Source organism: Balaenoptera borealis, assembly GCF_965194805.1.
Source record: "Balaenoptera borealis genome assembly, chromosome: 2".
Classification (NCBI taxonomy): Eukaryota; Metazoa; Chordata; class Mammalia; order Artiodactyla; family Balaenopteridae; genus Balaenoptera; species Balaenoptera borealis.
The window spans coordinates 173,398,969-173,425,265 of record NC_138867.1 but is presented as its reverse complement, the minus strand read 5'-3'; the positions used below and the strand labels follow the sequence as shown (position 1 = coordinate 173,425,265).

Here is a 26,297-nt window from a genome sequence, read left to right as displayed (position 1 = left end):
AAACCATGGTGCAGCTTCAGGCTTTGCTGTAGCCAGGTGCTCTGACACTGCCACTGGGGAGGGCTGAAATACCCTGCATGGTTGGTGTTCAGTGTGCCCTGCTTTCCTCCCAACCCGTGGAAAGGGGTGAGATGGCTGTGACTGCTCCCCAAATCCCAACCCAGGTGAAGTGAGGGCTGTCCCAGCACCCCTTATGACTGGCCTTGCCTAGGTCATGTAACCTTGCATTGGGCTAGTCATGGGCCAGAGCTGTGGTACACTCTGATTGGCCAGGACTCCATCAAGCTTCTCTGGGAAGGGAGGTTTATAGTTCCATCAGGAAATAGTGTGGGTGCTCCCCAGAGGAAGGGACACAGATATAACAGGTGCATCACTCAACCATCTTACTGGATGATGAGCAATTGTGAAAAAAAGCTTACCAGATAGGTTTTCTCAGTTCCTTATCAAACGAAAATAGCTTTATCGAGAAACAGCTTTTCCTTCCCATGAAGATTTATTAGGCACCTGTGTGCCAGGCCCCTCGTTCAACTTCACACCAGCCTGGAAAGGATTATTCTCCCATTTTGCATATAGGGAAACTAAAGCCCTAAGAGGCCCAGGGCTCCAAAGTAATGGACTCACGACTCCGCGGAACTGAAAATGGGCAACACAGAGCCACTGCAGGAGGGAGCTATTAATTGAAACCTAACATACTATCAGGGCTGCGTGCGCTAATGGAGGCCGCCTCGGCAGATGGTTCCGGAAGACCTAATGCCTTGTGGGCAACATCGGGCCCCGGGAGCGTAGCTCCACCCCTTCCAGCAGGCTGTGTTAGTGTTTACGGGGTTTTGAGAGATAACGGCACACACGACGACCTCCACCCTACCGGGCCCTTATCGGCTACCCCTAGCCCTGCCTGGGCACTACTTGGTGTCGCAGGCTCGGGCCAGCATTAGAGCTCCTGAACCTAGATGTGGACGACAATGCGGCGCGGGTCAGCCTGGCTGGGGACACTGCACTGCGCCGAGGTGCGGGGACCCGGGCCGAGGGGCGGAGCGGCGCGTGCGCACAAGGGCGCCGCGGGAAGTTGGAAATCGACAGGCCCGGCAGCTGGTCTGGGGGACCGCCGGGGCATGGGCTTGGCGACAGGCCTGGCGCGGCGGCTGCGGGCGGCGCTGCGGGAGGAGGAGTTGCGGTGAGGGCAGGGCACGGGTTGGGCGGGCCAGGGGTAGGGGGCGAGTGTCGCGGTCCACTCTGACCCTCTGTCCTTAGGGCAGTGGAGGAGCTGCTGCGCCGTGGTGCTGACCCCAACCTGGTGCTCGAGGATGGCGCGGCGGCCATGCACCTGGCGGCCAGAGCCCAGCACCCGCGGAGTCTGTGTTGCCTCGAGGCCCTGCTGCGCCGAGGCGGGGACCCCAACACTCGGTGAGGCAGGGTCTGGGCTCCGGGCAGCTCTTCCGCGAAGGAGAGGGGTCTCCCGAGTCCGAGGGAAAGACCTGGGAGTCCTGGAGAGGGCGTCCCACGGTTCAAGGATGCGGACTCAATGCCCGGGGGCGGAGCTTGGGGAATCTGGGGAGGGATCTTGAGGGTCCAAGGGCAGAGGCAGGGTACTAGACCGAGGGTGGGGTATGAGGTTGCGCTGAGGCCAAATGGGGATCAAAGGTTCAGATCTGGTGGTAGGCGCTCTAGAGTCAGAGAGCAGAGGTTTGGGTCCTGGCCCAAGGGCGCAGGATCTAGGTTCCAAGTGTGGTGTCCCAGGCTGGAGGGCGGAGATGGGGGGCTGAGAGCCAAGGCCCCGGGCGGGGGGTCGGAGGGTGGGGGCGGAGACTGAGTTCCCTCCTCCACTGACCCCTCCTCCTCTCCTGCCCCAGATCGGCCGAGGCGCTGACGCCGCTGCACGTGGCCGCTGCCTGGGGCTGTCGCCGCGGCCTGGAGCTGCTGCTGAGCCAGGGAGCGGACCCCGCGCTGCGCGACCAGGTGGGGGTCCCAGCGCAGTTTGTAGCAGGGCGAACCCGGAGGGAGGGAAAGAGGAAGGAAGGGAGGAAGAGAGGGAGGGAAGAGGGCGCCCCCTGCTGACCGCGCCCGTGCAGGACGGACTCCGGCCTCTGGACCTGGCCGAGCAGCAGGGGCACCAGAACTGTGTGCGTGTCCTGCGGGAGCTGGAGGCTCGGACCAGGACCCCGACACGGACCCGGGCAGACCCCCAGGAGCCCGAGCCCGAGCCAAAGCCTGGCAGTGAGTGGTGCCTGTGCGGCTGGGGGTGCTTAGCCTCTGATCTAGCTTTGCGGGTCTCTGTGTGTGACGTCCACGCTCTCCCACTGTTTGTTTCACGACCAGGGTCTCTGGTCCGTTTCTCTGCCTCCGACTCTGTCCTTCCTCTTTGCGATTGCAGCCGCCTCTTTCTGTCTGATCTGACTTCCATCTTTGTCTCTCACTTCCTCCTCCCCTCCTCTCTGACTCCCACTCTTATCCCCTGCTCCAGGCCCAGGCCCTTGGGGAAAGGGGCTGAATATCAGCCCCTCTGGACCTCCCAGTGTGACACTGGCCTCCACAACACTGGGCAGAGGTGATGGCAAGGACATGAGCCTGGAGGCTGGCCCTGGACCCCCCAGCCTCCTTGCCCACCCTGAGATTGCTGACACAGATGGCAGCTTGGAGTCCCCCCTAGGGCGCTGGGACTGCAGCTCAGTTGCCTCCTTTGTCACCGCGGTTGAGGCCTCTGGAGCTGAGGACCCAACCGCCCACACGTCCCCCTGGGCTGGTGTCCGACCCTCCCAGAAGGTGCCAAGATCTTCGGGTACCCCACAGCAGGAACATGGAGCCCTCGTGGAGGGCAGGGAGGCAGAACTAAATGCCCGTCTGCAGGCCCTGACTCTGACCTTGCCAGATGCCTCCCCCTCCCCCAAGTTCTTCCCAGACAGGAGCCCAGCCCATAGTGCCCCTTGGGAACCACTGCCTGGACCCTCTGACTTCCACATCCCAAAAGATGACCAGTTGTCCCTCGACAGTGATGTGGCTGCCCTCTGGCTGACAGAGGATGAGGCGAGCGCCACAGGTGGCAGGGACCCCATCCCCTCTTGCCAGTGCCCACCGGACCCCACCATGTCTGACCTGGAGCTGCTGCAAGGGCTCCGGGCACTTGGCAAGAGCCGCGGTACCATCACGTCCTTCACCCGGCCGTACTACCTCCGACCACTAGAAGAAGCCCAGGCTGCTCCTGGTTAGTATCCAGAGTCCAAGGAGCCTCCAGGAGTCCTCGGAGACCCGTGGCTCTCAGTGCAACCTACTTCTCCCTTCATCTCTGGGAACCACCCTTTCCTTTGTCTCTCTTGACTCAGTTTCCCCTCCCAGGCCCAGAATTCTCAGGGCACAGCCCAGAGCTGGCCAAAGCCCTGCGGACCGGCCGTATCCCAGATGCCCAGGCAGATGAGGATGCACTTGCCAAGCAGTTTGAGCGGCCAGAACCCACCAGACGGTGGCGGGAGGGGGTCATGAAGTCCAGCTTCACATATTTGCTGCTGGACCCCAGGTACTTGGAACAGGAATGACCCAGAAGTGGGAACTGGAAAATTCTGAGATTGGTTCTTATCTGCTGTGTGTCCTTAGGAAGGGAACTGGCCCTCTCTGGTCATCAGCTTTATCTATAAAAGGCAATTGGATCCAATTCAAGCTGCTGAGTGTCCTTGGCGAACAGCCACCCACCCTGCCTTTTATAAAACAGGGGTCACTGGACATGGGTTGCTCTGTCTTTAAAGACTGTCTCTGGGGCGACTCTCGTCACTTTTCCCTCTCTGAGCCACCTACTTCATCTAGGAAGACTCAGAACCTTCCAGCCCGAGCCTCCTCACTGACACTGGCTGAATGCCTTCGGATTTTTGTCCATGCCATCTTCTACGTGGGCAAGGGAACACGGGCCCGGCCAAACGTCCACCTCTGGAAGGCCCTTAGCCACCGAGGGTGGCCAGGAAAACAGGTGTGAGGATAAGGACCAGGTTCATGGCAGGGGCGGCACAGCTGCGGGCAGGGAGAGGAAAGAGGGAATTGGGGGGCAGACCTCTGATCCTGCCCTGGCTCCCCCCAGGCCTGCCCCAAGGTGCGCCAGATCTTAGACATTTGGGCCAGTGGTCGTGGTGTTGTCTCCCTGCATTGCTTCCAGCATGTGGTTGCTGTGGAGGCTTACACTCGAGAAGCATGTCTTGTGGATGCTCTAGGTAGGTGCCTGGCTTGTGGGGTTGGGGGGGGGGTCACATGAAGGGCACTTGATCTACTGATTCCCTCACCCCTTGCCCCTCAGGGCTGTTCATTCATTCAATGAGCAATTATTGAGCACCAATTATGTACCTACACATGCACAGATTTTGCTCCATTGGTTTATCCCTGCTTGAGGGCAATACCCAGTGGGTTTACTGGCACATACTTCTGCCTGGGGTTCCTGGAGGCTGCCTTCATGACCTTACCCCTAATCTCCCCAGGGATCCAGACACTGACCAACCAGAAGCAAGGACACTGCTATGGAGTGGTGGCTGGCTGGCCACCCACCCGGCGCCGCCGCTTGGGGGTGCATCTGCTGCACCGTGCCCTCCTTGTCTTCCTGGCTGAGGGTGAGCGAGAGCTACGGCCCCAGGACATCCAGGCCCGTGGCTGAGCACTGGGGAACTGGCCATCCAGCCTAGGTCGAGATCAGGGTGTTTGAATGTTCCAGCTTCCCCGCGCTGAGAGCAGCCCCCCGTCTCCAGCTGCAGGAGGCTGGTGGGGGAGCAGCAGGACAATCTCTCCCTTGGGCTGAGGGAGGACTTTATTACAGATGGAACTGCTGGAGAGGTAGTGAGCTCCCTGTCATGGGTGGAGAATAAGGGGATGTGGGAGGAGAACAAGTAGACCAGAAGGTTCTTTGGAACACTCTGGTGCTTTGAAACATGCCAATGCTTTGGCACTTTGGTCCTGTTTGGGCAAACAGAGTCCATTTTTATCTCCCTGACACAGGGGACCCACAATGTAGGCTAGGCTGGGGGCTTCCTCAGCCACATGAAGGGAATCTGCCCAGCTCAAGAGTTAGGTTTCGCTGCTTCCCAGCTGTGGGACCTTGGACCAGCATTTTCTCTGTCTGAGCCTCACTGTCCTCAGTTGTACACAATGGGGAAAGTGCGAGGTTCTACCTCAGGGGGTCACTGAGGAAATCTGATTAAACCGTCATGGGGTAAAGTGTTTGGCTCAGAGCCCTACTGAGCCAGAGGCAGCCCTGCAGGCGGAAAGTCTCTGGGGGAAGGCGGCGGGTGTCGGGATGTTCTCGAGGTACCGGGGATGTTCTCGAGGTACCGACTTGTGTATTGAGGGGTGGGCAGAGCTGGGGAGGTCATCGCGGTGTGGGTGTGAGACGCCAGCCCTCCTTGGCATCACTGTGTGACTGGAGCCTCCTGGTGTTGCTTCTCTGAACCTGTTTCTTCCACTATAAAATGGGATCCCTAACCCCATCACTAACCTCTTTGCTCTTTATGCAAAGAGCTTCAGTAAGTGCCAAGCCACTATCCTGGCGAGGTGGTGGCAGGATCATTTAAATTTTCCAGAACTTGCTTCTTCAAAGCAGTCCAGTGGGTTTAGGGACTTGGTGAGATCTGCTGCCTCATTGGGTTCGTCACCTGCCTGTCATCGTGGCTCAGAGAACCAGGTCCTGCAGGGGGCGGGCTAAGGTTCCACCTGCCTCCTGGCCTCCACCGCTGAGCCCCTGGCTACTCTGGCTGCTATGGTAATTAGGGTTCCTGCCTCTGGAGTGGGCCTGGGCTCTACCATTTTAACTGAGCTGAAGAAACCTCACTCCGAGCTTCCCTTTCCTCATGTGTAAGACAATGAATCCTCCCAGACACCAAGTAGGTGCTTGATAAAGTGATAGCAATTAAAACAGCATGCTGGAACTTCCCTGGTGGCGCGGTGGTTAAGAATCCGCCTGCCAATGCAGGGGCCACGGGTTCAAGCCCTGGTCCGGGAAGATCCCACACGCCGCAGAGCAACTAAGCCCGTGCGCCACAACTACTGAGCCTGCGCTCTAGAGCCCGTGAGCCACAACTACTGAAGCCCGCGTGCCTAAGAGCCCATGCTCCACAACAAGAGAAGCCACCACAATGAGGAACCTGCACACTGCAACGAAGAGCAGCCCCTGCTTGCTGCAACTAGAGAAAGCTCGCACGCAGCAACGAAGACCCAATGCAGCCGAAAAAAAATAAATAAATTTATTTAAAAAAAAAAAACCAAACAGCATGCCATCTCCCAAGAATACACAAACAGAAAGAATCCAGAGACATCCCTTCCCCCGCCAAAAAAAGAGGCCCAGAAGAGGTGGGATTTGTCTAAAACACAGGGTATCCCAACCTTGGCCCTCCTGACTTTTGAGACCAAGTTACTCCTTGCAGTGGGGGCCGTCCTGTGCACCGTAGGGTGTCAGGCAGCATGCCTGCGCTCCACCCACAAGATTCTGGGAGCACCTCCCCCTCCAGTTGTGGTAATCAAACATATCTCCAGAATTTGTTAACCAACAACAGTGCCCCTGTAAGAACCCCTGGTTTAAATTAAAGGTGGGCTCACAAACCAGTGGGGAAAGGACCAAAGGTGCAGCAACTGAGGGGACAAATCTCCTCCCACTGGCCACACAAACCACGGGTAAACCTAGATATACATACATTAGAATAAAATATAGAGGACCAAGAGCACAGCCATGGAGCAGGGAAATCCAGAGAAATCTGGATTCAAAAAAAAAAAGACAGATTCAAAATAAAAATCATCTTCGTGACAAAAGCAACTCAAAACCAAGTTATAAGATAAAATGGGACAGTAAGAGGTACTAACTTGCTGTGTGGTGTGGAGTGAAGGGGATTCAATGAACCTATGGGTGTCAGGCACTCGGCACAGGGCTTTGCATACAGCGGACACAATTATGGCTACTGTAACCAGATGCAACCGTCCTCGGATCCTCACCTCAACTTCAGCATCGATCTCAGTTGGTTCTCCTCCTCCCCTCCAGGGACGGGGAGCTCACCCCCTATCTGCCTTCTGCTCTGGAAATACTGCCCAAGTAGCCCCTGCATTTTGAGGAGGGAGGGGAACTCGGGAAGAAAGCCTGGAGGGCCGACATCCTCAAGTCTCTGTGGGCCAGCCCTGAGGGGGAGGCACTCGACTCAGTTCAGCCTGCACTTGGGGAAACTGAGGCTCAGGGCGGCCCCGCGCTGCGGTCACCCAACACAGGCCTGGAGGCTCAGATTGTCACTTCTTTTTATTGAGTTACAAGTTGAGATGTGCGGGTTCGGTGGTGCCAGCCCCCTCCCAAACCCTCCCTCCTTGGGCCACAATAGCTCCCAGCGCCGAGGAATGGGGGGGTGGTAAGGGGTCTCGGGCATTGGGGCGGGGTCTCGAGGGTCCCTGCGGGGCTCGTGGGTCCCAGGATCAAGCACGGCGAACACGGAAGACAGCGGGGTGGTGGCCTGCCTCGGCCCTGGCGTTGTGGGGTAGGGGGCTTCTGTACAAGGTCATCCTCCGCGGGGGTCCCGGCTATGGCCCCGAAAAACCGATGGGTCCCGCAGGACTAGCAGAGAGCGGTGTGTCCACCTGGCTCCCACGAACGTCACGTCCTGCCCAGCCGGCCTGGGGGGCGTCTCCCTGACCTGACCCCGCCCGCTGGAGCGAACGGCCCGCCCAGGTAGGTGGTCCGCGCGGCAGACCCAACTCCGGCTCCGGGCTCCTCCTCAGGCTCGTCGGCTCACTAAGCGCTACCCTGCCAGCTCAGCGGCTACTTCTTTTCCTCTGGGGGCGTGGGCAGGGGCTCGGGCAGGGCCTTGGGCGAGGGCTCGGGCTCCCAGAGCAGGAATTCATGGAGCAGCGTGTTGACTGTTTCCGGACACTCCAGCATCACCATGTGGCTGCCTTCATCGATGAGCTTCAGGAAGGCCAGGAGCAGGATCTGCGGAGGACGCGGGCTCAGGGCAGGCAGAGACAGGACGACGGAGCTCGGGGCCAGGCTGCCCTGGGACGCCCCCCGCCCCCCCATCTATGCATGGCCTCCAACATCAGGAAGTCCTTCTTGCAATCTACCCTATATTCCTCCACTTCCACCCAAGGGGGATCTGGAAGATGGCCTGTCACCCTGCTGGAGCCCAACTGGATATTCATTCATTCCCCGTTTATTAAGTGCCTACCATATGTCCAGAGCAGGATTTCTCAACCCGGGCACTAATGCCATTTGGGGTGGGATCATTCTCTGGGATGGGGACTGTTCCATGCACTGTAGGATGTTGAGCAGCATCTCTGGCTTTCGATCCACTAGAGGCCAGTAATAGCATCCCACTCCTCCGCCACAGTGTGACAATTTAAAATCTCTCCAGGGACTTCCCTGCTGGCGCAGTTGTTAAGAATCTGCCTGCCAATGCAGGGGATACAGGCTCGAGCCCTGATCCTAGTTCGCTCACCATGGATCAAACCTGTGCCCCCTGCAGTGGAAGCACGGAGTCCTAACCACTGGACCGCCAGGGAAGTCCCATGAAGAGTGCCTTTTAACGTGCAGTGGGGACAGCACATAAACCTACCACCTGTCCAAGGCAGCCCCACTTTCTGGAGTCCACCTTTGACTCTCCATCTAAGCTCTGACGTCCCTGGGGCTGGAGCACAAGGCAGAGTCCCCCTGGACTGTGCAAGGGGGATTTGAAGGGTGTGGTGGCCGGAGTGCCATACCTCAGCCATGCGCTGGTCTTCCTCCACCGGCACAAACTTGTCGTGCATGCCATGGACGAGCAGGACGGGCACGGTGAGCTCGGCATGGTAGACCTCATCGCCCTCGGGCCAGTACTGGCCACTCATCATGGCCCGAAGCACAAAGGAAGACACATTGAACGCATTGCCCTCCTTCAGCAGCTGCTTCTCTTTGGCCCCTTGTCGGGCGAAGCCAGCCCTGGGGGTGGGGAGGCACTGCTGGAGCCCTCATGCCAGCTCAGCCACCAGGGGTGCCCCCATGCCAGCCCCAGCCATATAGCTTCCCCTCCCATCCACCTTGGGGAGATGCCAGGGCAGGGCCAGCTCACTCACTTGAGGAAGCTCCAAGCCAGACAGGGTGACAGGCAGTGCAGGACGCACGTGGGCATGTTGAAGATGGAGCAGAAGCTGGGCTCCAGTGCCGTGGGGCCCCCGCCGTTGATCATGATCATCTTGTGCACCAGGTCGGGGTACTCATGCGCCAGGAACGTGCAGAAGGAGACACTGCCCCATGGGTGGGTGGTGGGGAGGGTTGAAGGGCAGTGGTCAGCAGGATACAAGCAGTGAAGGGGTTAATGCCCTCCCCTCATCCAGAGGCATATCCTTGAAGGCCAAGATTCTTCCCCTGGGGTCCATGGACACCAAATGGGGGTGAGGGATGGGTGGGGCATCTCAAATGCCCTGAAATTGTGAGACTGTGTGTGTGTGTGTGTGTGTGTGTGTGTGTGTGTGTGTTGAGGGTGGATTTTTTTTCTTTTGGAGAAAGGATCCACATATAGAACTTTTATCAGATCCTCAAAGTCATCATAACCCCCAAAGGAGTAAGAATTACTTATTGCCAAGTGTTAGGAAAGCTATTTGATTAACAAACCCTTTGGCTTCTCAGAGAAGGTCCCTGTTTCCAGCGTATCCCTTCCCTTTAAGGATCTTCTCTCATTGGCCCCTGGGTGTGGCACATCTGCCTGCCTTATGCAAGGTGGAAGGGTGCAGGTACCTCTCCTCATTCCCCCTAAAGCAGAGTGTTTTTTGCAAACTATGGCCTGTGGGCTAGCTGCTTGTTTTTGTAAACTTAAGTTTTGTAAGATTGTAAATCTTGTAAATGTGTAAAATATTTTATAAATAAAGATTTACTAGAATAAAACCACGCCCATTTGTTTACAATTATGTCTGCTTTCTTTCTACAACAGTAGACATGTGAAGTTTCAACAGAGATCAACCATTATGGCCTGCAAACCTAAAATATTTACTATTTGGCTCTTTAAGAAAAAGTTTGCCAACCCTTGCTGAAAAGAGGGACAGGATACAAGCAGGAGTCAGGTGGACTTGACTGTCCCAGTGACTCACTGTGTGCCCTTGGGCAAACTGCTTAACCTCTCTGAGCTACCATCTCCACATTTGTGACATAGTAACTGTGCTGACCTCATAGCATTGTTATGGGGTCACAGGAATTTCCACAGGTGGGTGCTCATTTAATTGGAGGAATCATTTAGCATAAGCATCCACTTTGAGGTATGTTTTCATATAAGCAAATAGGAGCTATGCTACTTCCCAGTCTGACTTCCTTTCTTTTGGAAACTTATGTAACATTTCTTTTTCTTGTCTAGTTGCATGGGCTACAACTGCTAAAACAGTGGTTCTCAACCTGGCTGGCTGATCAGATCCTGCCTTTCCTCCTGGGTAAAGGACAGAATGGTACCACTTGGCAGTGATCAGGCACCCAGGCCCAGAGCCTTCCATGGCGTGGGCTCTCATCTAAATGATAGGTGGTATTATCTGTCACCCCTGTAAGGAAGAGTGAATTATAGCAACCTGTGCCCTTGTAAACAAAAATTATGGGATTCCAATTAGTCTTTCCTTGGAGCCCTTGGGGTCTCCAGAGCAACCAATTTTTGAACTTAGTTGAAGACAATGGTTCTCAGCTAGGGGTGATTCTGCCTACCAGAGGACCTTTGGCACTATCTGAAGGCATTTTTGATTGTCATGATCATCACTAGACCATTGTGCTAGTGGCATCTAATCGGTAGAGGACAGAGACGTTGCTAAACATCCTACAGTGCACAAGAAAGCCCCTCACAGAAAAGAATTACCTGACCCAAAATGTCAATAGTTCAGGGATTGAGATACTGCTTTAAAACAATGTGAAACAATAGCATTGGTGGCAGGAATCCCTGTTTTGTTGCAGATGTTAGTGGGATTTTTCAAGAAGGGAAATCAGTATTTTGTGAGTGGGTGTCCAGTTCCTGCCAGTCCCCACCCCTCACCCTCATCCCCACCCCAGTGTTGGCTCACCCGTAAGAATGCCCAATGAGCACGTTTCGCTTCTTGGCATAGCGCTTGAAGATGGCACGCATGTCCTCTGCCAGTGCATAGAAGGTGTAGGCGGCGGCCACCTGGGGCGCTGAGCTGGCCCCGTGGCCAGCCAGGTCGGGCGCCACCACCTCGTAGCCCAGGCGCACAAAGAAGTCCAGCTGTTCCTTCCAGATGGCCAGGGAACCGCCGACACCGTGGATGAAAAAGAGCACCACATCGGCCTGGGCGCCCTTGCAGCTGGTGATGCGCTTCTCACAGTCAATGTGGATGGTCCGCTTGGGGCGTCGGGCTCGCCGCCGTCGTCCGCCACTGCCACTCCCAGCACTGCCTGGGCCCGAGCGGCTATCGCTGCCCGCTGGGTCAGCCAGCTCTACCTCGAGGGCGGCTGGTGGCTCCCCAGAGCCGTTCTGCCCGTGCAGGAGGTCAGCTCGTGGTGCCCGGCCCAGGTTCTCCACCAGTAACCGCCCGTTGCGGTACACGGTGATTCTGCGCTGGCAGTGGACCAAGCCAGATTGGTCCCCCTGGGCGGCGTCTGACAGTGGTGGAGGTGGGGTGGGGAGCGGAGCGGGTCCAGCATGCTTCACCCGCAGCACGCGGCCAGGCTTGACCTCCACAAAGGTGTAGCCATCACTGGACTCCACACTCTCCAGCGGCCCCACAGCATTGGGTGGCGCGCCCAGCAGGCAGCAAAAGATCCCATCGGTCACCCCGGTCAGCATGGTGTGTCCTGTGAGTGGGGTCGTGACAGCCAGGTCAGAGGCCATCTAAACAGGGAGCCTTCCACTCCCATATCACCCACTCCCCACACCTGGGTCAGGTGAGTTGCACTGCGAGGCCCCATCTAGGCTCCAGTTTGGGGGTGGCCAGAACCAGCCACGCACTGAGATGTTTTGTCTGGTCAGTGCCTGTGTGGCGTTCGGCCACCCTTCTGGGCCAGCCTAGTCTATCCTAGAGAGAAGGTCGTGGCTGACACCAAGAGGCATTCATTGGGGGTGGCTTCCCGGAGGAGGGGACATTGTGGCAAATGTGGCCCATCCTTGAGAACCCTCCAGCTCAGGTTTATAGCAGTTATGCCTTCCTAAACCCATTCATTCATTCGTCCACTCATTCATTCATGCACTGTTTCCTTAATTCACTTTCACTAAACCAGCATATCCTGAGGGCTCCAAAGGCATCTAAAAAGGTGCAGATCCCAATGAGCCCCCATTCCAGGCCTCTAAACCTGGCTTCTGAAAGGTGAGACCCTGGGAGAGGGGTTTCAGGACTGAGCTCCAGAAGCCCTTGCCCAACTCCCCAAGACCATGGGTGCAATGGGTCTGTTTCACAGACCTACAAGCTGAGGCTCAGACACTCTGGGAAGAAGGTGCTCTGTCCCCACTGCTCAGTACCTTGGGTTCTGGGGAATCTGGCACACAGCCCCCAGTGGTGGAGATGAGGATGGAGAAGGTAAAGCCCTGGCTGGGGGCCTCCAGGCCTCCATCCCGGTCCCTGGGCCACGGCCCCCACTCCGTGTCCATGGCAACTGCAGGCAGTTACATAACTCGAGGGGGATACCCGCGCAGCGCACCCCCATTGTTTAGGCCCTGGTGATGGGACCAAGCCCTCCCCGTCCCCATCCTGGGCTCCGCGGGGATAATGAACGCCGAACACCCGGCCTGCAGTGGCCCGTACTTGCTGAGGAAGGGGGAGCAGGCCGCGCCCCCCACCTCCGGCGGGGTTCCAACCCAGGATTGCCAAAGGGGGCGCAGATGCGCCACGCCAGACCCCCTCCACAGAGCCAGGCCCCCGCCTCCTGGGTGCCCGTCAACCCTGCGGCGGGGTCGAGGCCACTGGGGCTCCGCGGCTTCCTAAGGGCTTTGTGGACACCCCCCCCTCCAAAGTGAAAGACCCAGGGGCCTCAGTGTCCCCTTCCCACGGCCCGGTCCCTGCTCACCTCATCGAGGGCCCTGGGGCCCGGGGCAGGGCAAAGGGGTCCCGGGCGGAGAAGCCGGCGTCCGCCTGCGGGCGCCGTTTACATGGTGGCGCGGGGTCGGGCCGGGCGCGTTTAAGCGGGCGGGCGCGGACCCAGGGCGGTCAGTGCGGGGACATCCCGCTACCGCCTAGCGAGACAGCCCTTTAAGTGTCTCCCCGTGGCGGGGGGGGGGGGGGGGGGGGGGCGGGACCGCGCGCCGACTGACTGGAGCCTCGGCCAATCGCAGCTGCATAATGACCTGGCCTACTTAGACTGCCAATCAGAGGCGGCAACTCCGGGATCAGGGCGGGCTCTTGTGGCAACGGCCCCGCCTCCCTCAAGGCTTACGGAGGTGGAGGGAGGGATTGGGCCTGGTTAACCGCCGAGAAGGGGTCGCAACCTGAGGTCTTCCGGGCCCCTCCTGTCTGCAAAGAGGATCTCCTCGGCTAGCCCCTGCCTCCGAACTGCCCTGTCCCCTCCAAACGGAGCCCCCATGCCCCTCTCTCTCTGCTGACCTTTCCGTTCTACAGTCTCCCAGATCTTTGCAATTTCAGGTGGGGAAACTGAGGCTCATAAATGGCACAAGGTCACAAGGCAAGCTGGGGGGCAGAGATGGGACTTGGAACCACGGCTGTGTGATTCCAAGTTCTGAAAATTGTTAAATTCGTTAAACCATTAAACAGATATCTTGGAGCTATGGGTAATTAAGGAATTGGAGTTTCACAGATAGGCCAATTTAACTGGTGACCCTGGTCCCAGCCGGAGCCAGAAAGCCCACGGTTCAAAGCCAGCCTCTGCCCTTTGCTGATATGTGACCTTGGGCAAGTCCCTTCCCTGAGACTCCATTTATTTCTCTATGGAATTAATTTCCTCATGAGTTTGCTCAGCAGGGAAAGTGCTCCATACATTATTGGCATTATTATTGTACTGCTGTAGTATTGTAGTGGTTTGCTAAATGATGGCGCAGGTAGGATGGGCTTCAGAGGACAAGGGGTTAATCATCCCTTCCCCACTCCTATCCCCTGGAATTTGCTGCCAGAGCTGGATTAGGTCCAGCCACCCACTCTTGCCCACTCAGGGTGCTCCTGGGAGACTACAGTTTATTAATGCAGAAAAAACTCCCCTCCCCCTCCCCAGGCTGGGAGATGCTGGGGTGCCTGCAGGGACTCAGCTGCAAGCCTGGCCCTTGAGGGCGCCCTGGGCTTCAGGGAGAGTCTGGGGAGAGCTGTGTGGGGGCAGTGTTGGGCCAGAGGGAGGGATAGGACTGGGGGAAAGGAGAGTATCTGAGGAGCATTTTAAAAAGATGAATAGGGGAGCACCAGGCAGAAGAGGTTGTAGCTGAAGTTTAGGGTGTGTGTGTGTGTGTGGCGAGAGCGGGCTTCAAATGCCTGCCAGATATTTTCCCTGGGGCAATGGGGAGCCGTAGAGGGTGTGTAAGAAGGGAAAGGGCTCAGATATGAGTATTAGAAAAATAGGGCCTGAACGGGGGCACCGCCAAGGGCAAGCCTGCAACCGTTTAGTTCTGCAGATTGAGAAACTGAATGACCACCCCAAGGACATCCAGCCAACACCAACTCAGACCTCCTGGGCTCCCCGCCAAGGGGTGGAGACTTGGCTGGGGCTAAAGGAAAGCTTCCAGCCGTGTGCCGTCTGCGTGGCTCCTGCTGGGGGTGGGAAATTCAACCAGCCGTTTCCTGAGGCTGCCACCAGCTGCGCCGCCGTCACCCCAGGGTACCCTCTGTAGCGCTACAGGAGAAGGAACTACAACTCCCAGCAGACCCAGGGACATAATGTCTTGTACGCACGCGCATGCAGAGGAGGCGCCGTTCGCCTGTCACCTGCTGGTCCACAAGAAGAACTACACTCTCCTGTGGTCATTTACGCTCACGCCTAAGATGCGGTGCGCCTACGTAGAACTACAACTCCCGCGGCAATGAGGGCTCCGCCTAGAAGAAACTGCATTTCCCAGAAGTCCTCGTTCCGCAGCTGCGGAACCTGTGGGCTTTGGAATAGCTGCCACCGGACGGCGTGCCGGCGCGGACATGGCTTTCTCGAGCAGATCGGTGGGTCGCCTGTTGGGGCCAGTCAGTAGGTCAGCGGCGCTTTGGGGTGGCAGGTGAGTCCTCAGGGGGACCCCTTCCCAAATCTGGGAGTAAGGGCGGCGTCGGGGGCTGGCCCCAGCTGTTTACCAACCACATGACCTTCCAGTGCCTTGCAAACTCCTCGAGCGCCTTTTGCTGCCAGGCTCCCTCCGGCATTGGTCGGGAAGCCCAAGCTCGGAGAGGTTGGGCGCCACGCAGAAGTCACACAGCGCCCCCTCTAACCTTCCCCGGCAGGTGGCTCCAGCCCCGGGCCTGGCTGGGGCTCCCCGACGCCTGGGGACTCCCCGCCGTGCAGCAGACCCGGGGCAAGGCGCGCGGGAACGAGTATCAGCCGAGCAACATCAAGCGCAAGAACAAGCATGGTTGGGTCCGGCGCTTGAGCAAGCCAAACGGCGTCCAGGTCATTCTTCGCCGCATGCACAAGGGTCGAAAGTCGTTGAGCCACTGAGCAGCGCGACGCTGCCGGCTGGACCCCCCCCCCCATTAAAGCATTTTTCCTCGCTGACGACTGGGACTCGGACGGACATGAATCCTCAGATTTCGGGGTTGGCCCAGGGGAAGAATTGTGGGATTAGACTGGAAGAGGGAGTGGGAAGTCAGACCTTGCCAAATGCCTTTTTACGCTTTTGAATTAGGAAGAATTTCGAACATGTGCATCAGTCCACAGAATGGTACAGTGAACGCCCTTGTAACCCAGTACACAGCTCTACCCACAACCTATCCTGCCCTCTCCTGAGGTGCAAATCTCGGGCATCAGGTTATTTCTTCTGTAAATATTTCAGAACTCACTTCTCTAAGATAAGGGCCCTTTAATACATATTCACAAAGCTTTTCACAGCTAAAAAAAAAAAAAAAAAAATTTCTTCATGTCATTAAAAATCTAATAAATGTTCAAATTTTCACTTGTCTTATTATAAAATGTCAATTCTCACAGTTCTAGGAAGGCTTGTGGAGAGGTGGGAGGGGTTTGAATCCTCTACTTGCCCCTTGGGGACAGGCTCTGTGACCTTGAGCAAGATCTTAGCTCTCTGAGGTTCATTTGGTTCCAATAAAATGGGACTTCCCTGGCAGTCCAGTGGTTATGACTCCACGTTTCCACTGCAAGGGGCGCGGGTTCCATCCCTGGTTGAGGAATTAGGATCCTGCTTGCTGCGCGGCCAAAATAAATAAATAAAGCGGATCCATCCTTAAAATGAGATGTTCATTTCTCCTTTGCTGTGATGTTGGTGTAATAATACTTAGTAGCTTCCACTTAGTAACTTATTGGGTACTTCCTCAATAAGTTCTTGTTCTCTCCAGGCTGTCAGGCTGGTGGTGGTGGTGGTGGTGGTGGGGGCGGTGGCTTGATTCGTACCCAGGCAGTTTGGACACAGTGGAGTCAGGGCTGGGAGGATGATTGTGAGGACCGTGGAGCCCAAAGGAGGCACTGGACTTTGCCCTGGGTAGAACGCAGTCGGGGAAGGCTTCTTAGAGAAGGTGGCAGGGTCTGGGAGGGCCCAAAGGGAGGAGGGATTGGACGGGTCAGGATAAAAGGTGGACGAAGGAGGCCAGAGGGGCCCAGAATTTGGGACCGAGGAGGCGGGACTGGATCCTTGGGATACTGGGGAGCCAAGGGAAGTGTTTCAAAAATGCTCTGTCAGCTTAAAGATATCAAGCGGCTAGTGTGGGAGCAGTTTAGATATGCCGAAACCTAAGGTTGGGACCCCAGGGAGGAGGCTGGGAGTGTAACGGTGGGTCCCTATCCTTCTGAGGCTGCTGTGAGAACCCCATGAGCCACCATATGAAAAAGCGTAGCAAACGCTAGAGAGACCGGTGGGACCTCCGGGTGTTGCAGACTACAAATCCCAAGGGGCTTTGGGGGCGCGGCCTCCGCCCACTTCCGGATTTCGCTGCTCTTCACTTGCAAGTCCCGGGCGGGGTTTTGCTCTCTCAACTGAACTTGACCACGAAGGGAGGCGGCGTGGCGACCAATGGGCGCGTGACTTATCCGGATCTGGCCAATGGGAATGCGCAAAGACCGCATAACTTGGAGGCAGGGCCAGAGGGCGGACCAACGACTGAAGGGCGGCCGCACCAGCAGTGTGGGCTGTGCCGTGGCTAGAAGTTACTGTGCGGCGGCTGCTAAGGAGGCGGCTGTGGTGGCGGTGGCGGCGGCTGAGGCGGTGGCTGAGGCGGCGACGGAGGAAACAGAAGATGGTGAGGGTGGCCGCCAGGGCCGTATTCCCCCTCCGCTCGACAAAATGGCGCCGCGGGCCCACCCACCTCCAGTAACCCCCGAGGCCCCTCACCGCCCTAGCCGGCCCCCTCGGGCCCGGCCCCGCCCCTCTCTCTGACCTGTCACCTTCGACCCCCCCGGACCCTGCTGTGAGCTTCTTGCTGACCCCGTCCTGGCTCCATCTCCGACCCCTGACCCTATCTAGGTTTCCAGGCCCTGACAACTCATTCATTTCCGGGTCGCGGCTCCCCCGGAAATCGCCTGGGGGGTGGGGATGGGGTCCCCCGAGACCCCCAACTGAGGCCTCGTCCTCTGGGCGCCAGGCCTGGGCCTTTCTTGTTCGGGAAGGTTTGGGAGGCCGGCCTGAGCGTCGGGGCGGGGAGGGGGCTTGACATCGTGACATGCGGGGCTTTATCGCCAAAGGAAGTGCGACATCGCGAACTGCCTTGGTCCCCCAGAGCCCTGACCCCACCTCCAACATTCCTGTCCCGACCAGCTCTAAGAGGGAGCGACTTCATCTCTCCAGTCACCAGGCCCTATCCCTGTTAAATGAGGGTAGCAATAGTCCAGACTTCATAGGGTTGTGATAATTTGGGGAACTGACGTCTTAAAGGGCTTGGGACAGTGAACGCTCAACAGATGAGCTGGGTGACTCGGGGATGGTGACATTCCCTCCCAGCTGTCTCCTCATCTTGAAGTGGGGATAATGCCAACTTTTTGGGAGGTTAAAATCCCCCTTGGGCCGCTCACTTATCCTGGGATTTGGGTCTGGTGGTTCTTTGGGGTTTGGGCTCTCCACACAGCCTCACAGTTGAGCTGAAGCCCCCTTCATTCCCTCCACTCTTTGGCATCCCCAGGGCTGACAGAGGTGATGGAAGCTTTTGTCAGGGCAAGTCAAACCCCATTGTTCCTGGACTCAGGGTCCCAGCCCACAAGCCATAGTCCTTGGGATGTGGTGGGGAATAGGTAAAAGACTTCTTGTCAGGAAGGATATGGGAAAGTGGTAAGTGGGTTCCTAGCACGTGGGTCCCCAAGCCTGGGTGTTGTCCTTGACTCCTCGCTGCGACCTCATTGTCCACTCCCAGTTCCTAAGAAGATTCTGTTGGCTCTGCCTCCAAAACGAATTCTGAATCTGTCCACAGCTCCCCACCCTGGTCCCGGCACTGCCACCTCCCGCCTGAACACCTGCTCCAGCCTCCTCCCTGGTCTTCTTGCCTCCATCCTGCCCCACTGGCAGTTTGTAATTCACCCAGAACCAGAGGGAGCTTTTAAAGATGTCAATCAGATAATACCACTATCTAGCTTACAAAACAGTCTGGGGGCTTCCTGTTGTAACCCCAATGAAACCCACCTCCCCCCCTCAGCCTCCAAGGTCCCTGCCCAGCTCTGTGACCTCATCTCCACCCTCTTCACCCCTTCCCGCTGTGAGCTCCAGCCACAGTGGCCTTGTTTTCACATCTTCACACTCAGTCCCTGCCACCCCAGGGTCTTTGCACCTGTTACTCCTGCCGGGATTGCTCTTCCTCCTGTGAATAACATCTGCTCAGAGGGTCCCTTCCTGACTGCAGGAGGCCCCCATGCCTCCTCTCTCTGCACACCATTTCTTTTCCTCATCTTGCTTCGATTGGGTCACTGGCAGGCTGCCCACACAGGGACTGGCACACAGATATTCAGTGAGTGTTTGCTGAGGCAATGGACAGCTTCTGGGCCCAGCTGTAGCCAGGATTTGTCTGGCTGAGGTGAGGATTCCTCCCTGTGTCTGAGGCCTGGTTTTCCTGCTTAGGTGACAGGAAGTACTGGCCATGCCCTGTCTGCATTCATTTATTCAGCATACATGCATTGATACTAACAGCTGCCCTCAGGGGTGCTCTGGGCAAAGCTCTCTCCCTGTGTTGTCTTACTGAAACCCAGAACAACCCTGGGAGGGGTCCCTCTTGTAAACCCGGTTCACAGCTGGGGCGGCCAGACTGGGAGGTCACCTGCCCCAGGTCACACAGCCAGGGAGGGGCCCATCCAGGATTCAGTGCAGGCCTGGGGCTTCGGAACCTCTCACCACTCTGCTGCCCGGCCCCCATGTTAGCCCTGTCAGGGACCCAGGGTTGAGCCAGCCCTGCCCTGCCCTCTGCCTCAGGGAGGTGGCAGTCCAGTGAGGGAACTGGATGTGTAAACAGATGACCTCGTTGGGGTATGAGCGTGGCTCTGGCAGAGGCTCCCTGCTAGAGGCTCCCGAGGTGTGGGGAGAGGGAAGGGGGAGGGGGTGTTTTGAGCTGGCTGGAGAGTTTGGCGGGTGTTTCCCACATGGAGGACGGAGGGACATTCCTGGAGGGTGGCACGGGCTGAGGAGGTGTGTGGCAGGAGGCTGGCGTGGGCCAAGCCGAGCCAGGGCTGCGGAGGGGTTTGAGTTGGGGCAGGGACCCCTCCTCTCCTTTAGGTCTCAGGCCTGCATCACTGCATCTGGGCAGTCCTCCCCATCCCCCAGACCAGCCAGCCTTCCCCCCCCTCCCCCTACTGTCACGGGCCTCACATGGCACCTCGTGGTGCCCTGTCCTCACGGCCACTCTGCATTCACTGCATGGCTCTTTGACGCACACTCGTGTCCCCATGCACTGGCTGTTCCCTGGGGCCAGAAGTAGGTCTGCTGTGGCTCTCCGCGGTGCTCTGGTGCCTGGTGTGGGGCCCACCACACAGCTGGGTCCTGAGAACACCTTGAAGCTGGCCCCATAGTCTGGGGCTGAGCTGAGGCAGGGGTCCTGGGACAGGGGAGGCAGGTTTGAGGGACTCTGAGCTGGCTCTGGGGCCGTAGGTCACCCAGGTGTGAGGGCCACCTCCTGGGTGGGAGCAGGAGGCCCATCCACGTTCCAGCTCCCCTGGCTCACCCATCCCGCTAGGGTCTTGCTGGGGCCCAGCAGAGAAGGGGTTGGGCCCCACAGGGGTGAGGACGCCTGTTTCCGCCGGCACCAGAGGGTGATGGGGGATCCCCTGAACAGCGGCTTCCCCGAGAGCGCAGCGCCTGGGTCAGGCATGGCGATGGAGCACCCGAGGGAGGGTTCACGTAGCCTGTAGGCTCTGAGCCCTCGGCTTTCAGGCAGGAAGCAGAGGCACTGGCATCACAGAACAGGAGCTTGGCCTCTGAGGTTCGGCAAACCTGGGTTCAGTCAGCTTCCTTGTTTTCTCGTTGGGGCTGGGGGACCTCAGGTGAGTGTTACGTGATCTTTTTGCCTCAGTTTCCTCGTCGGTATGATGGGGTGACTCCAGCTTGGGAAACCCCTGGTCCTCCCCAGCTCTCCCTCTCCGGGCCCGACGACAGCGTTGCCCTCCTGCTCTGCGGGGAAGTCACTCCCTGCCCCAAGTCCTCAGCCTTCATCCCTCCCCGGGGTTCTTGTGCCTCAGTTTCCTGAGGCGGACACAGCTCCCCTTGGCCTTTACTCACCCCCATCTTGTGGCAGAGACCTGCCCTCCACCCAGAGTCAGGGTCTTCCCCTTCCAGAGCTCTCTCCCTTCCTTGCCCAGTTGGTGCCAGAGCGTCAGAGAAAAATGACTTTCCAAGAGTCAGAGCTGTGAATGAATCTGTCGCTGGCTCCCTGGCACCTTGCGGGCCTGAAACCTCTGGTGCCTGAACCCCTGGCCCAGGCAGCGGGGGCAGGGAGGAGCCAGCCTGCTTCCTTTAGGCTTCTGGCCCTCCCCCCACTGGGAGGCATTCTCCCCTTACAGGGCAGCCTTTGGATGTGGGGACCCCAGGAGCAGCCCTCGAGCCAACCCTGGTCCACACAGTGTTTGCTGAAAAGCTCAGCCAGTTTTAAAAAGCTGGCACTGGAACTTCCCTGGTGGGCCAGTAATTAAGACTCTGAACTTCCAATGCAGGGGACACGGGTTCGATCCGTGGTTGGGGAACTAGGATCCTACATGCCACATGGCTCAGCCAAAAAAAAGAAAAAAGCTGGCACTGACACACTGAAACTTGGGTTTCTGAGTTTTCTCAGGATTCGGAAGCTCGGTTGACCCCAGGCTTCGGGTCCTGTGTCCCAGCAGCCCCTGTGTCCCAGCTGCTGTTTCCCCTTCACCCAGCCTCCTGCTCCCCCACCCCCATGTATTGTCACATGGACCCTCAGTGTTTCTTAGGGTGGACAAGTCTCCATCCCAGGCTCTATCAAAGGTGCATAAATGGAGGTGAGACCACGAGTTCAGTATTCAGCTAGCACAGAGGACAGGTCTGCAGTTGGAAGGGCCCGGGTCCGGCTCCCCACCCCGCTGCTTGCTCCTGACTTGATGCAAGTGTCCTGTCCTGTTTGAGCCTCGGTTTCCCCGCTCCTTGCCTGGTGACAGGTTTATTGTGAGGACCCTGTGGGAGATCATACCCTTACTCTGGGGTTGGTTACTTTGTTCTGGTCATAAGAGTGGACACATCAGGTGGCCAACTCAAGGGGGAGTTCTAGAAAACTTGAATGACAGAACAGAAAGAAGGAAACCGGAAGTCGCCCGGTAGGTAGCCCACCCGGTCACAGGTGCTCCAGGGGTGGCCCAGCCTGCTGCCTGATTTCTCACTTACCATCTTCCCTGTCTTCTAGGCAGATTTTTTGAAAGGACTGCCTGTCTACAACAAAAGCAATTTTAGTCGATTTCATGCCGACTCCGTGTGCAAAGCCTCGGTGAGTACGTGGGCCGTGAGCTGCCCTCGGGGAAAGGGCCGGGGGTGGTGTGCAGCCCCCAGGTTGGGGTCTTGCCAGAAAGAGGGGCCGAGCTCCAAACCCAGCCCCACTTGAAATCCTCACACGTCTTTTGATCTGCATTGGAGGGCGGGTGCCGAGTTGAGGGGTGAGGGGACCCCAGACCTGTCTACTCTCCTAACCCACGCCTTCCCAACCCTCCCACAGAACCGACGTCCCTCAGTCTACCTGCCCACTCGGGAGTACCCGTCCGAACAGAGTAAGTGGCCTCTGTTGTTCTGTCCCATCCCGGCTGCCGAGGGGAAGGGCCAGAGGGTGGTGCAGGAGGTGACCTGTGGGGAGCTGGGCAGCTCCCAGCCCTTGGGAGCAGCGGGGAGCCTGGCTTTCCCTGGGACCCTCCTGATGTCCACGCCGGCATCCACGTCCAGCCCTGCAGGGTCCCAAGCTGGCCCTCGTCTGCCGCTCGCTGGCCCTCACCCCCACCCCCGCATCAAGTCAGGCCTCCCCTGCTGGCTCCCTGTCACAGGTCTCGAGACTTGTGCCATGGGGTGGGGGACCCAGCCCAGCCTGGGGTGGGCAGCTTGGGGAGGGGGCGTCTAGGCAGAGGGACCTGCAGGGAAAGGCCTGGAGCCTACAGAGCAGGGGGATCTCAAGGTTATTTATTGTGGTCACGGTGTTTTCTTTCAACCGTGAAAAAATCCTGGACTCTGCTGGGTGCGTTCTGTGGTCACTGGGGCACAGCATGTGGATCTGTGCTCCTGGTCTGTCTGGGAAAACGCCCACGTGACCTGGCGTGCTGGGGCTCATTCCCCTGCCTGAGGGTGGAATCCGAGCTCAGCTTAAGACTCGGCCTCTCTCTGGGAAGCAGGGACCCTGTCAGGGCAGCCAGCTTGGGCTCATGGTAGTGGCCTGTGCTCAGGAGGGAGAATGCTTGGCTTCCTGAAATCTCCTCCAGGGTTGGGGGTGGTGACTTGAGTCACACAAAGGCCACCCAGGGCAGGGACAGCCCAGAGGCCAGGAAGGGGTAAGCTCGTCCTGGGAGGCAGTGCAGGCTGGGATGGGGGCTGGGCCGCCTGCAGCTGGCTCCCCACGGCTTCTTCCTGCAACTTTGTCTGTCTTTCCTCCTCAGTTATTGTGACAGAAAAAACAAACATTCTTTTGCGCTACTTACATCAGCAATGGGACAAAAAGGTAAGGCACGTGGGGTTCGAGTGCTGGGACTCAGGGAAGGAACACAGCGCCCAGCAGGGGGCTCTGAGTAGTGGAAGGACACCAGTGGCTGGGAGACTGGGTGTTCGAGTGGGGCCTTGAGGGCTGAATAGGAGTTTGCTAGGTGATGCAGGAGAAGGAAGAATGCTCTAGAGGAATGGCTGTGCAGAGGCCACAGGGCTCCAGTGCTCAGGGACAGGCAGGGGCTTGGTAAGCTGTACTGAGGCCCGGCTCCCCACAGTTTGTGGGGAGCACGCCCTGGTGGCAGATAGACTTCAGTGGTGTTACTTGGAGTCTTTGTTCAACGCTGAAAAGTATACACGATTAAAAATCCAGGCCCTACTAGGATGCGTAGCTGCTGTGAAAAGTCGTCGCCCCTGTCCTTCCCATAAGAGGCCACCTTTCTGACAGGATATTTTTTCTTTTTCTTCCTTGAAAATCTGCACGTGTAGTTTTGCCGTGTGGTCAGATTGTTTTTTCCCCATAATGGTGAACATTGGACAGTGACCTGCTCTGGGCCAGGTTGGAGGGGGAACCCATGATGAAGTGACTGCTCAGAAAACCCCAGCTCCTGGCCGCCCCCACCCCACAAGCCTTGATTCCCACCAGGGAGGAAAGGAGGTTTTCCCAAATCAGCACGCTTTTCTCTTCTGTGGCAATTTGGGGGCTTCCCCGGGTGGCTCTTGAGTGCCCTTTGCCCTCCGGCAGGGTGGATGGCTTCTCTGAGTGTCTGAGAAATGCTGTGTGAGGGTCACTGAGAGTTGTGGTGACTCCTAGAAGTGCTTGTCACAGGCTGGTGTCCCCAGGGGACCATGGCTTGGTGGGGCAGGTCCAGGGGGCAGAAGGGGCTGCCCAGCCACGGGCCCTGGGTCGACTGCCCGCCTCCAGGCCCGGCGCTGTGATGTGCTGGAGCCCCAGGGCCAGCCTCAGATTTCAGGAGCTCCCCCAGCATGAAGACTCACAACCCCTCCGCTTCCCCTGCCCCCCAGAATGCCGCCAAGAAGAGAGACCAGGAGCAAGTGGACCTCGAGGGTGAGAGCTCGGCGCCGCCCCGCAAGGTCGCACGGACCGACAGCCCGGACATGCACGAGGACACTTAAGACTCACACTCCCCCACAGGCGCCTCCTGTCTCGTCTGCTCCTCGCCCGCCCGCCCGCCCGCCGTGTGTAAGCGCCCCGCCCCCAGCCCCTCCGCCAGCCCACCCACGCCCCACCGTCCACACCACTTCCAACCTCATAGGAGCCGATGTATTTATTTTCCTTGAGTTTTTATTTATGCTGTAAAATGTACCAAGCGATGGTTAAAGGGGACATCAGACCCAGTAGTGTGATGTTGGTAGATGCTTTTAAAAAAAACAATTGTTACTCACCTCCCCCCCTCCAGTTCCCCCTCCTCTTGCCCCCCAGTTCTCCTCTGGAAAACTGGAGCGTGTCTGCGAGGGTCTAGAGCCAGGCCTCTGCTGCAGCCGGCCAGCAGGGGTGGGGGCCCTTCTCCTGGCTCCCACTGGCTGGTTCGGGCCTTAAAGACTTGCCTTGTCTCGAGTTCCACCGGGACCTATTCTGTGCCCAGACCTTGCTCTGAGCATGCGTAAGGGGGAGAAGTCAGCCCTTCCGGATCTTTCTCTTAAGTCATTTTATCATGGACTAGTGCGTGCTCCGTGTCCACCCCAATAAAAGGATCTTTCCTACCCGACCTCGCGTCTTTGCTCGGCGTGCCTCAGCCCCAGAGGATGGAGCCACTGAGAGTCATCCCATCATTACCAAGAGGAGCCGAGAGGGGCCCCCAAACGCTGGGGCCCCAGGACCAGCTGGATTCTCTCGTGGGCCTGCTGCGGCCACCTCGCTCAGAGCCAAGACCTGCCCGGACCCGCCCCTCTGCCCCAGCCGTCAAGGTGTCCTCAAGGACCGGGACACCCCAGAGAGACAGTCCGTGCTGCCAAGGATGGAGCTGTGGTGGGCCCCACGCCCATGACACTGGCGAGCAGGGCGGCATGCCCACCAGCCTCTGTGGAGACAGCCCAGGTGGCCCGGCCTCACGCCCTCAGAGAGGAGGCACGCGGAGCACCGCGGGACGCCCAGCCCCAGTGCCCTCAGTCGGCAGGTTCCACGGCTACTCCCAGGAGCCAGCTGGACTGGGCTTGGGGCTGAGCCCGGGGACGTAGGGGGGCATTCGGGCTCCAGGCAGAAGGTTTGAGTTCCTGACCACTGGGCACAGGGCCAGGGGAATGCCACTGCTTCCCCCGCCAGCCCTGAGTGGGAGCCAGAGTGCTGGAGCTGATGGCTGGGGTGTTGGGGGCGGTGAAGGGTTGGGCTGCGGCATGAGGGACACAGAGGCTGCAGGGGGCGCCTGCCCCAGGTTGTCACCGTGGAGGGCCCAGCCTGAGGCAGACTGCTCCGGCCTGAGCTGCCCCGTGCCTGCTGGGTGGAAGGCTCCAGGATTAGCTGCCCAGCTGTGGGGCCCAGCTCTGGGCGCATGTGCAGCGGTGTTCAGTTCCTGTGGTCATAAGGCAGGTGCTTAGGAAATGCAAGCTTGACTGTGGTCGTGCCAAGGAGGGCTAAGTCCCTGGGGGTTCTCAGACCAGCCTGGAATCCCCAGTCCCAGGGGTTGGCCTGACCCTGGGCAGGCGCGTGGTGTCGCCATTTGTTGGTGGCAGAGTAGATGGCAGGACTTCAGCTTCAAAGGCCGTGGGGCAGGGCAGGTGCAGGCTTCAGCCTGTCCTTCCCCGAGGCTTGCCCACACCTCCCTGGCCCCAGGTTCCCCTTTGAGGGGCTGGGTTCTGTCTCCTGCCAGTGCTGTCCACGGTGTGGGCAGGGGTCCCATGGCCTCCCTGTGGTCTCCCCAGCACAGGCCCCTCAGCCGGCCTCCACCCACCCCTCTTGCCTTTACTCTTACTCACTCTGTTCCCCCAAACACCAAACCCTGCCTTCCCACACCTCTGTGCCTTTGCACAGGCTGCTCTCCTGCCTCCAGTGAACCCTGACTTCTCTTTCACGGCCCCTCCACAAGTGCCCCTTCCTCACACTGGCTCCTCCAGCCCTGCCTGGGGTGGGGCCCTTTGGGCCCTGAGCCTTTGTATGTGGACACACCTGAGGGTGGGAGAGGCCACGTCCATCCCTGATCACACAGTGAAGAGTCC

The 26,297-nt window shown here is 58.3% G+C and overlaps 4 protein-coding genes across 6 annotated transcripts; 3 read left to right on the top strand and 1 right to left on the bottom strand.

The window, feature by feature from the left end:
* The first annotated feature begins 51 nt into the window (after positions 1-51).
* On the top strand, positions 52-7,085 carry ANKLE1 (ankyrin repeat and LEM domain containing 1). 2 transcript variants are annotated; one of them, XM_082383031.1, is made up of 9 exons: positions 52-1,174; positions 1,252-1,404; positions 1,851-1,956; positions 2,070-2,214; positions 2,462-3,199; positions 3,331-3,508; positions 3,793-3,952; positions 4,061-4,190; positions 4,452-7,085. In XM_082383031.1, exons 1-9 carry the CDS (start codon positions 951-953, stop codon positions 4,622-4,624), a joined length of 2,007 nt encoding a protein of 668 aa, XP_082239157.1. In that variant the 5' UTR covers positions 52-950; the 3' UTR covers positions 4,625-7,085. The 2 variants fall into 2 exon arrangements, with proteins under 2 accessions (XP_082239157.1, XP_082239158.1); XM_082383032.1 differs by having other exon boundaries at positions 843-1,007.
* Positions 7,086-7,222: 137 nt separating this feature from the next.
* ABHD8 (abhydrolase domain containing 8) lies at positions 7,223-13,162 on the bottom strand. Its single transcript, XM_082383042.1, has 5 exons — positions 12,953-13,162; positions 10,999-11,746; positions 9,043-9,213; positions 8,692-8,908; positions 7,223-7,924 (listed from the first exon to the last, which is right to left on the bottom strand). The coding sequence occupies exons 2-5, from the start codon at positions 11,736-11,738 to the stop codon at positions 7,754-7,756; spliced, it is 1,299 nt and encodes a 432-aa protein (XP_082239168.1). The 5' UTR covers positions 11,739-11,746; positions 12,953-13,162; the 3' UTR covers positions 7,223-7,753.
* A 1,770-nt stretch (positions 13,163-14,932) lies between these two features.
* MRPL34 (mitochondrial ribosomal protein L34) lies at positions 14,933-15,974 on the top strand. Its single transcript, XM_082379977.1, has 2 exons — positions 14,933-15,086; positions 15,307-15,974. The coding sequence occupies exons 1-2, from the start codon at positions 15,013-15,015 to the stop codon at positions 15,518-15,520; spliced, it is 288 nt and encodes a 95-aa protein (XP_082236103.1). The 5' UTR covers positions 14,933-15,012; the 3' UTR covers positions 15,521-15,974.
* A 1,089-nt stretch (positions 15,975-17,063) lies between these two features.
* DDA1 (DET1 and DDB1 associated 1) lies at positions 17,064-24,853 on the top strand. Of its 2 annotated transcripts, none has more exons than XM_082381925.1 (5): positions 17,064-17,268; positions 21,857-21,933; positions 22,159-22,210; positions 23,081-23,142; positions 24,150-24,853. In XM_082381925.1, the coding sequence occupies exons 1-5, from the start codon at positions 17,073-17,075 to the stop codon at positions 24,258-24,260; spliced, it is 498 nt and encodes a 165-aa protein (XP_082238051.1). In that variant the 5' UTR covers positions 17,064-17,072; the 3' UTR covers positions 24,261-24,853. The 2 variants fall into 2 exon arrangements, with proteins under 2 accessions (XP_082238051.1, XP_082238052.1); XM_082381926.1 differs by having other exon boundaries at positions 17,110-17,268; positions 21,853-21,933.
* The last annotated feature ends 1,444 nt before the right edge of the window (positions 24,854-26,297 follow it).

Coding starts and splice junctions, on each gene's coding strand:
- DDA1 (XM_082381925.1), top strand. CDS start 17,073: ATGGGAATGCGCAAAGACCGCATAACTTGGAGGCAGGGCCAGAGGGCG. Junction 17,269..21,856: donor GACGGAGGAAACAGAAGATG/GTGAGGGTGGCC, acceptor TCTTCTAGGCAG/ATTTTTTGAAAGGACTGCCT. Junction 21,934..22,158: donor ACTCCGTGTGCAAAGCCTCG/GTGAGTACGTGG, acceptor ACCCTCCCACAG/AACCGACGTCCCTCAGTCTA.
- MRPL34 (XM_082379977.1), top strand. CDS start 15,013: ATGGCTTTCTCGAGCAGATCGGTGGGTCGCCTGTTGGGGCCAGTCAGT. Junction 15,087..15,306: donor GCGGCGCTTTGGGGTGGCAG/GTGAGTCCTCAG, acceptor CTTCCCCGGCAG/GTGGCTCCAGCCCCGGGCCT.
- ABHD8 (XM_082383042.1), bottom strand. CDS start 11,738: ATGCTGACCGGGGTGACCGATGGGATCTTTTGCTGCCTGCTGGGCGCG. Junction 8,909..9,042: donor CTGGCTTGGAGCTTCCTCAA/GTGAGTGAGCTG, acceptor CCCCACCCCCAG/GGCTGGCTTCGCCCGACAAG. Junction 7,925..8,691: donor AAGACCAGCGCATGGCTGAG/GTATGGCACTCC, acceptor CGTCCTCCGCAG/ATCCTGCTCCTGGCCTTCCT.
- ANKLE1 (XM_082383031.1), top strand. CDS start 951: ATGTGGACGACAATGCGGCGCGGGTCAGCCTGGCTGGGGACACTGCAC. Junction 1,175..1,251: donor CTGCGGGAGGAGGAGTTGCG/GTGAGGGCAGGG, acceptor CTCTGTCCTTAG/GGCAGTGGAGGAGCTGCTGC. Junction 4,191..4,451: donor ATGTCTTGTGGATGCTCTAG/GTAGGTGCCTGG, acceptor TAATCTCCCCAG/GGATCCAGACACTGACCAAC.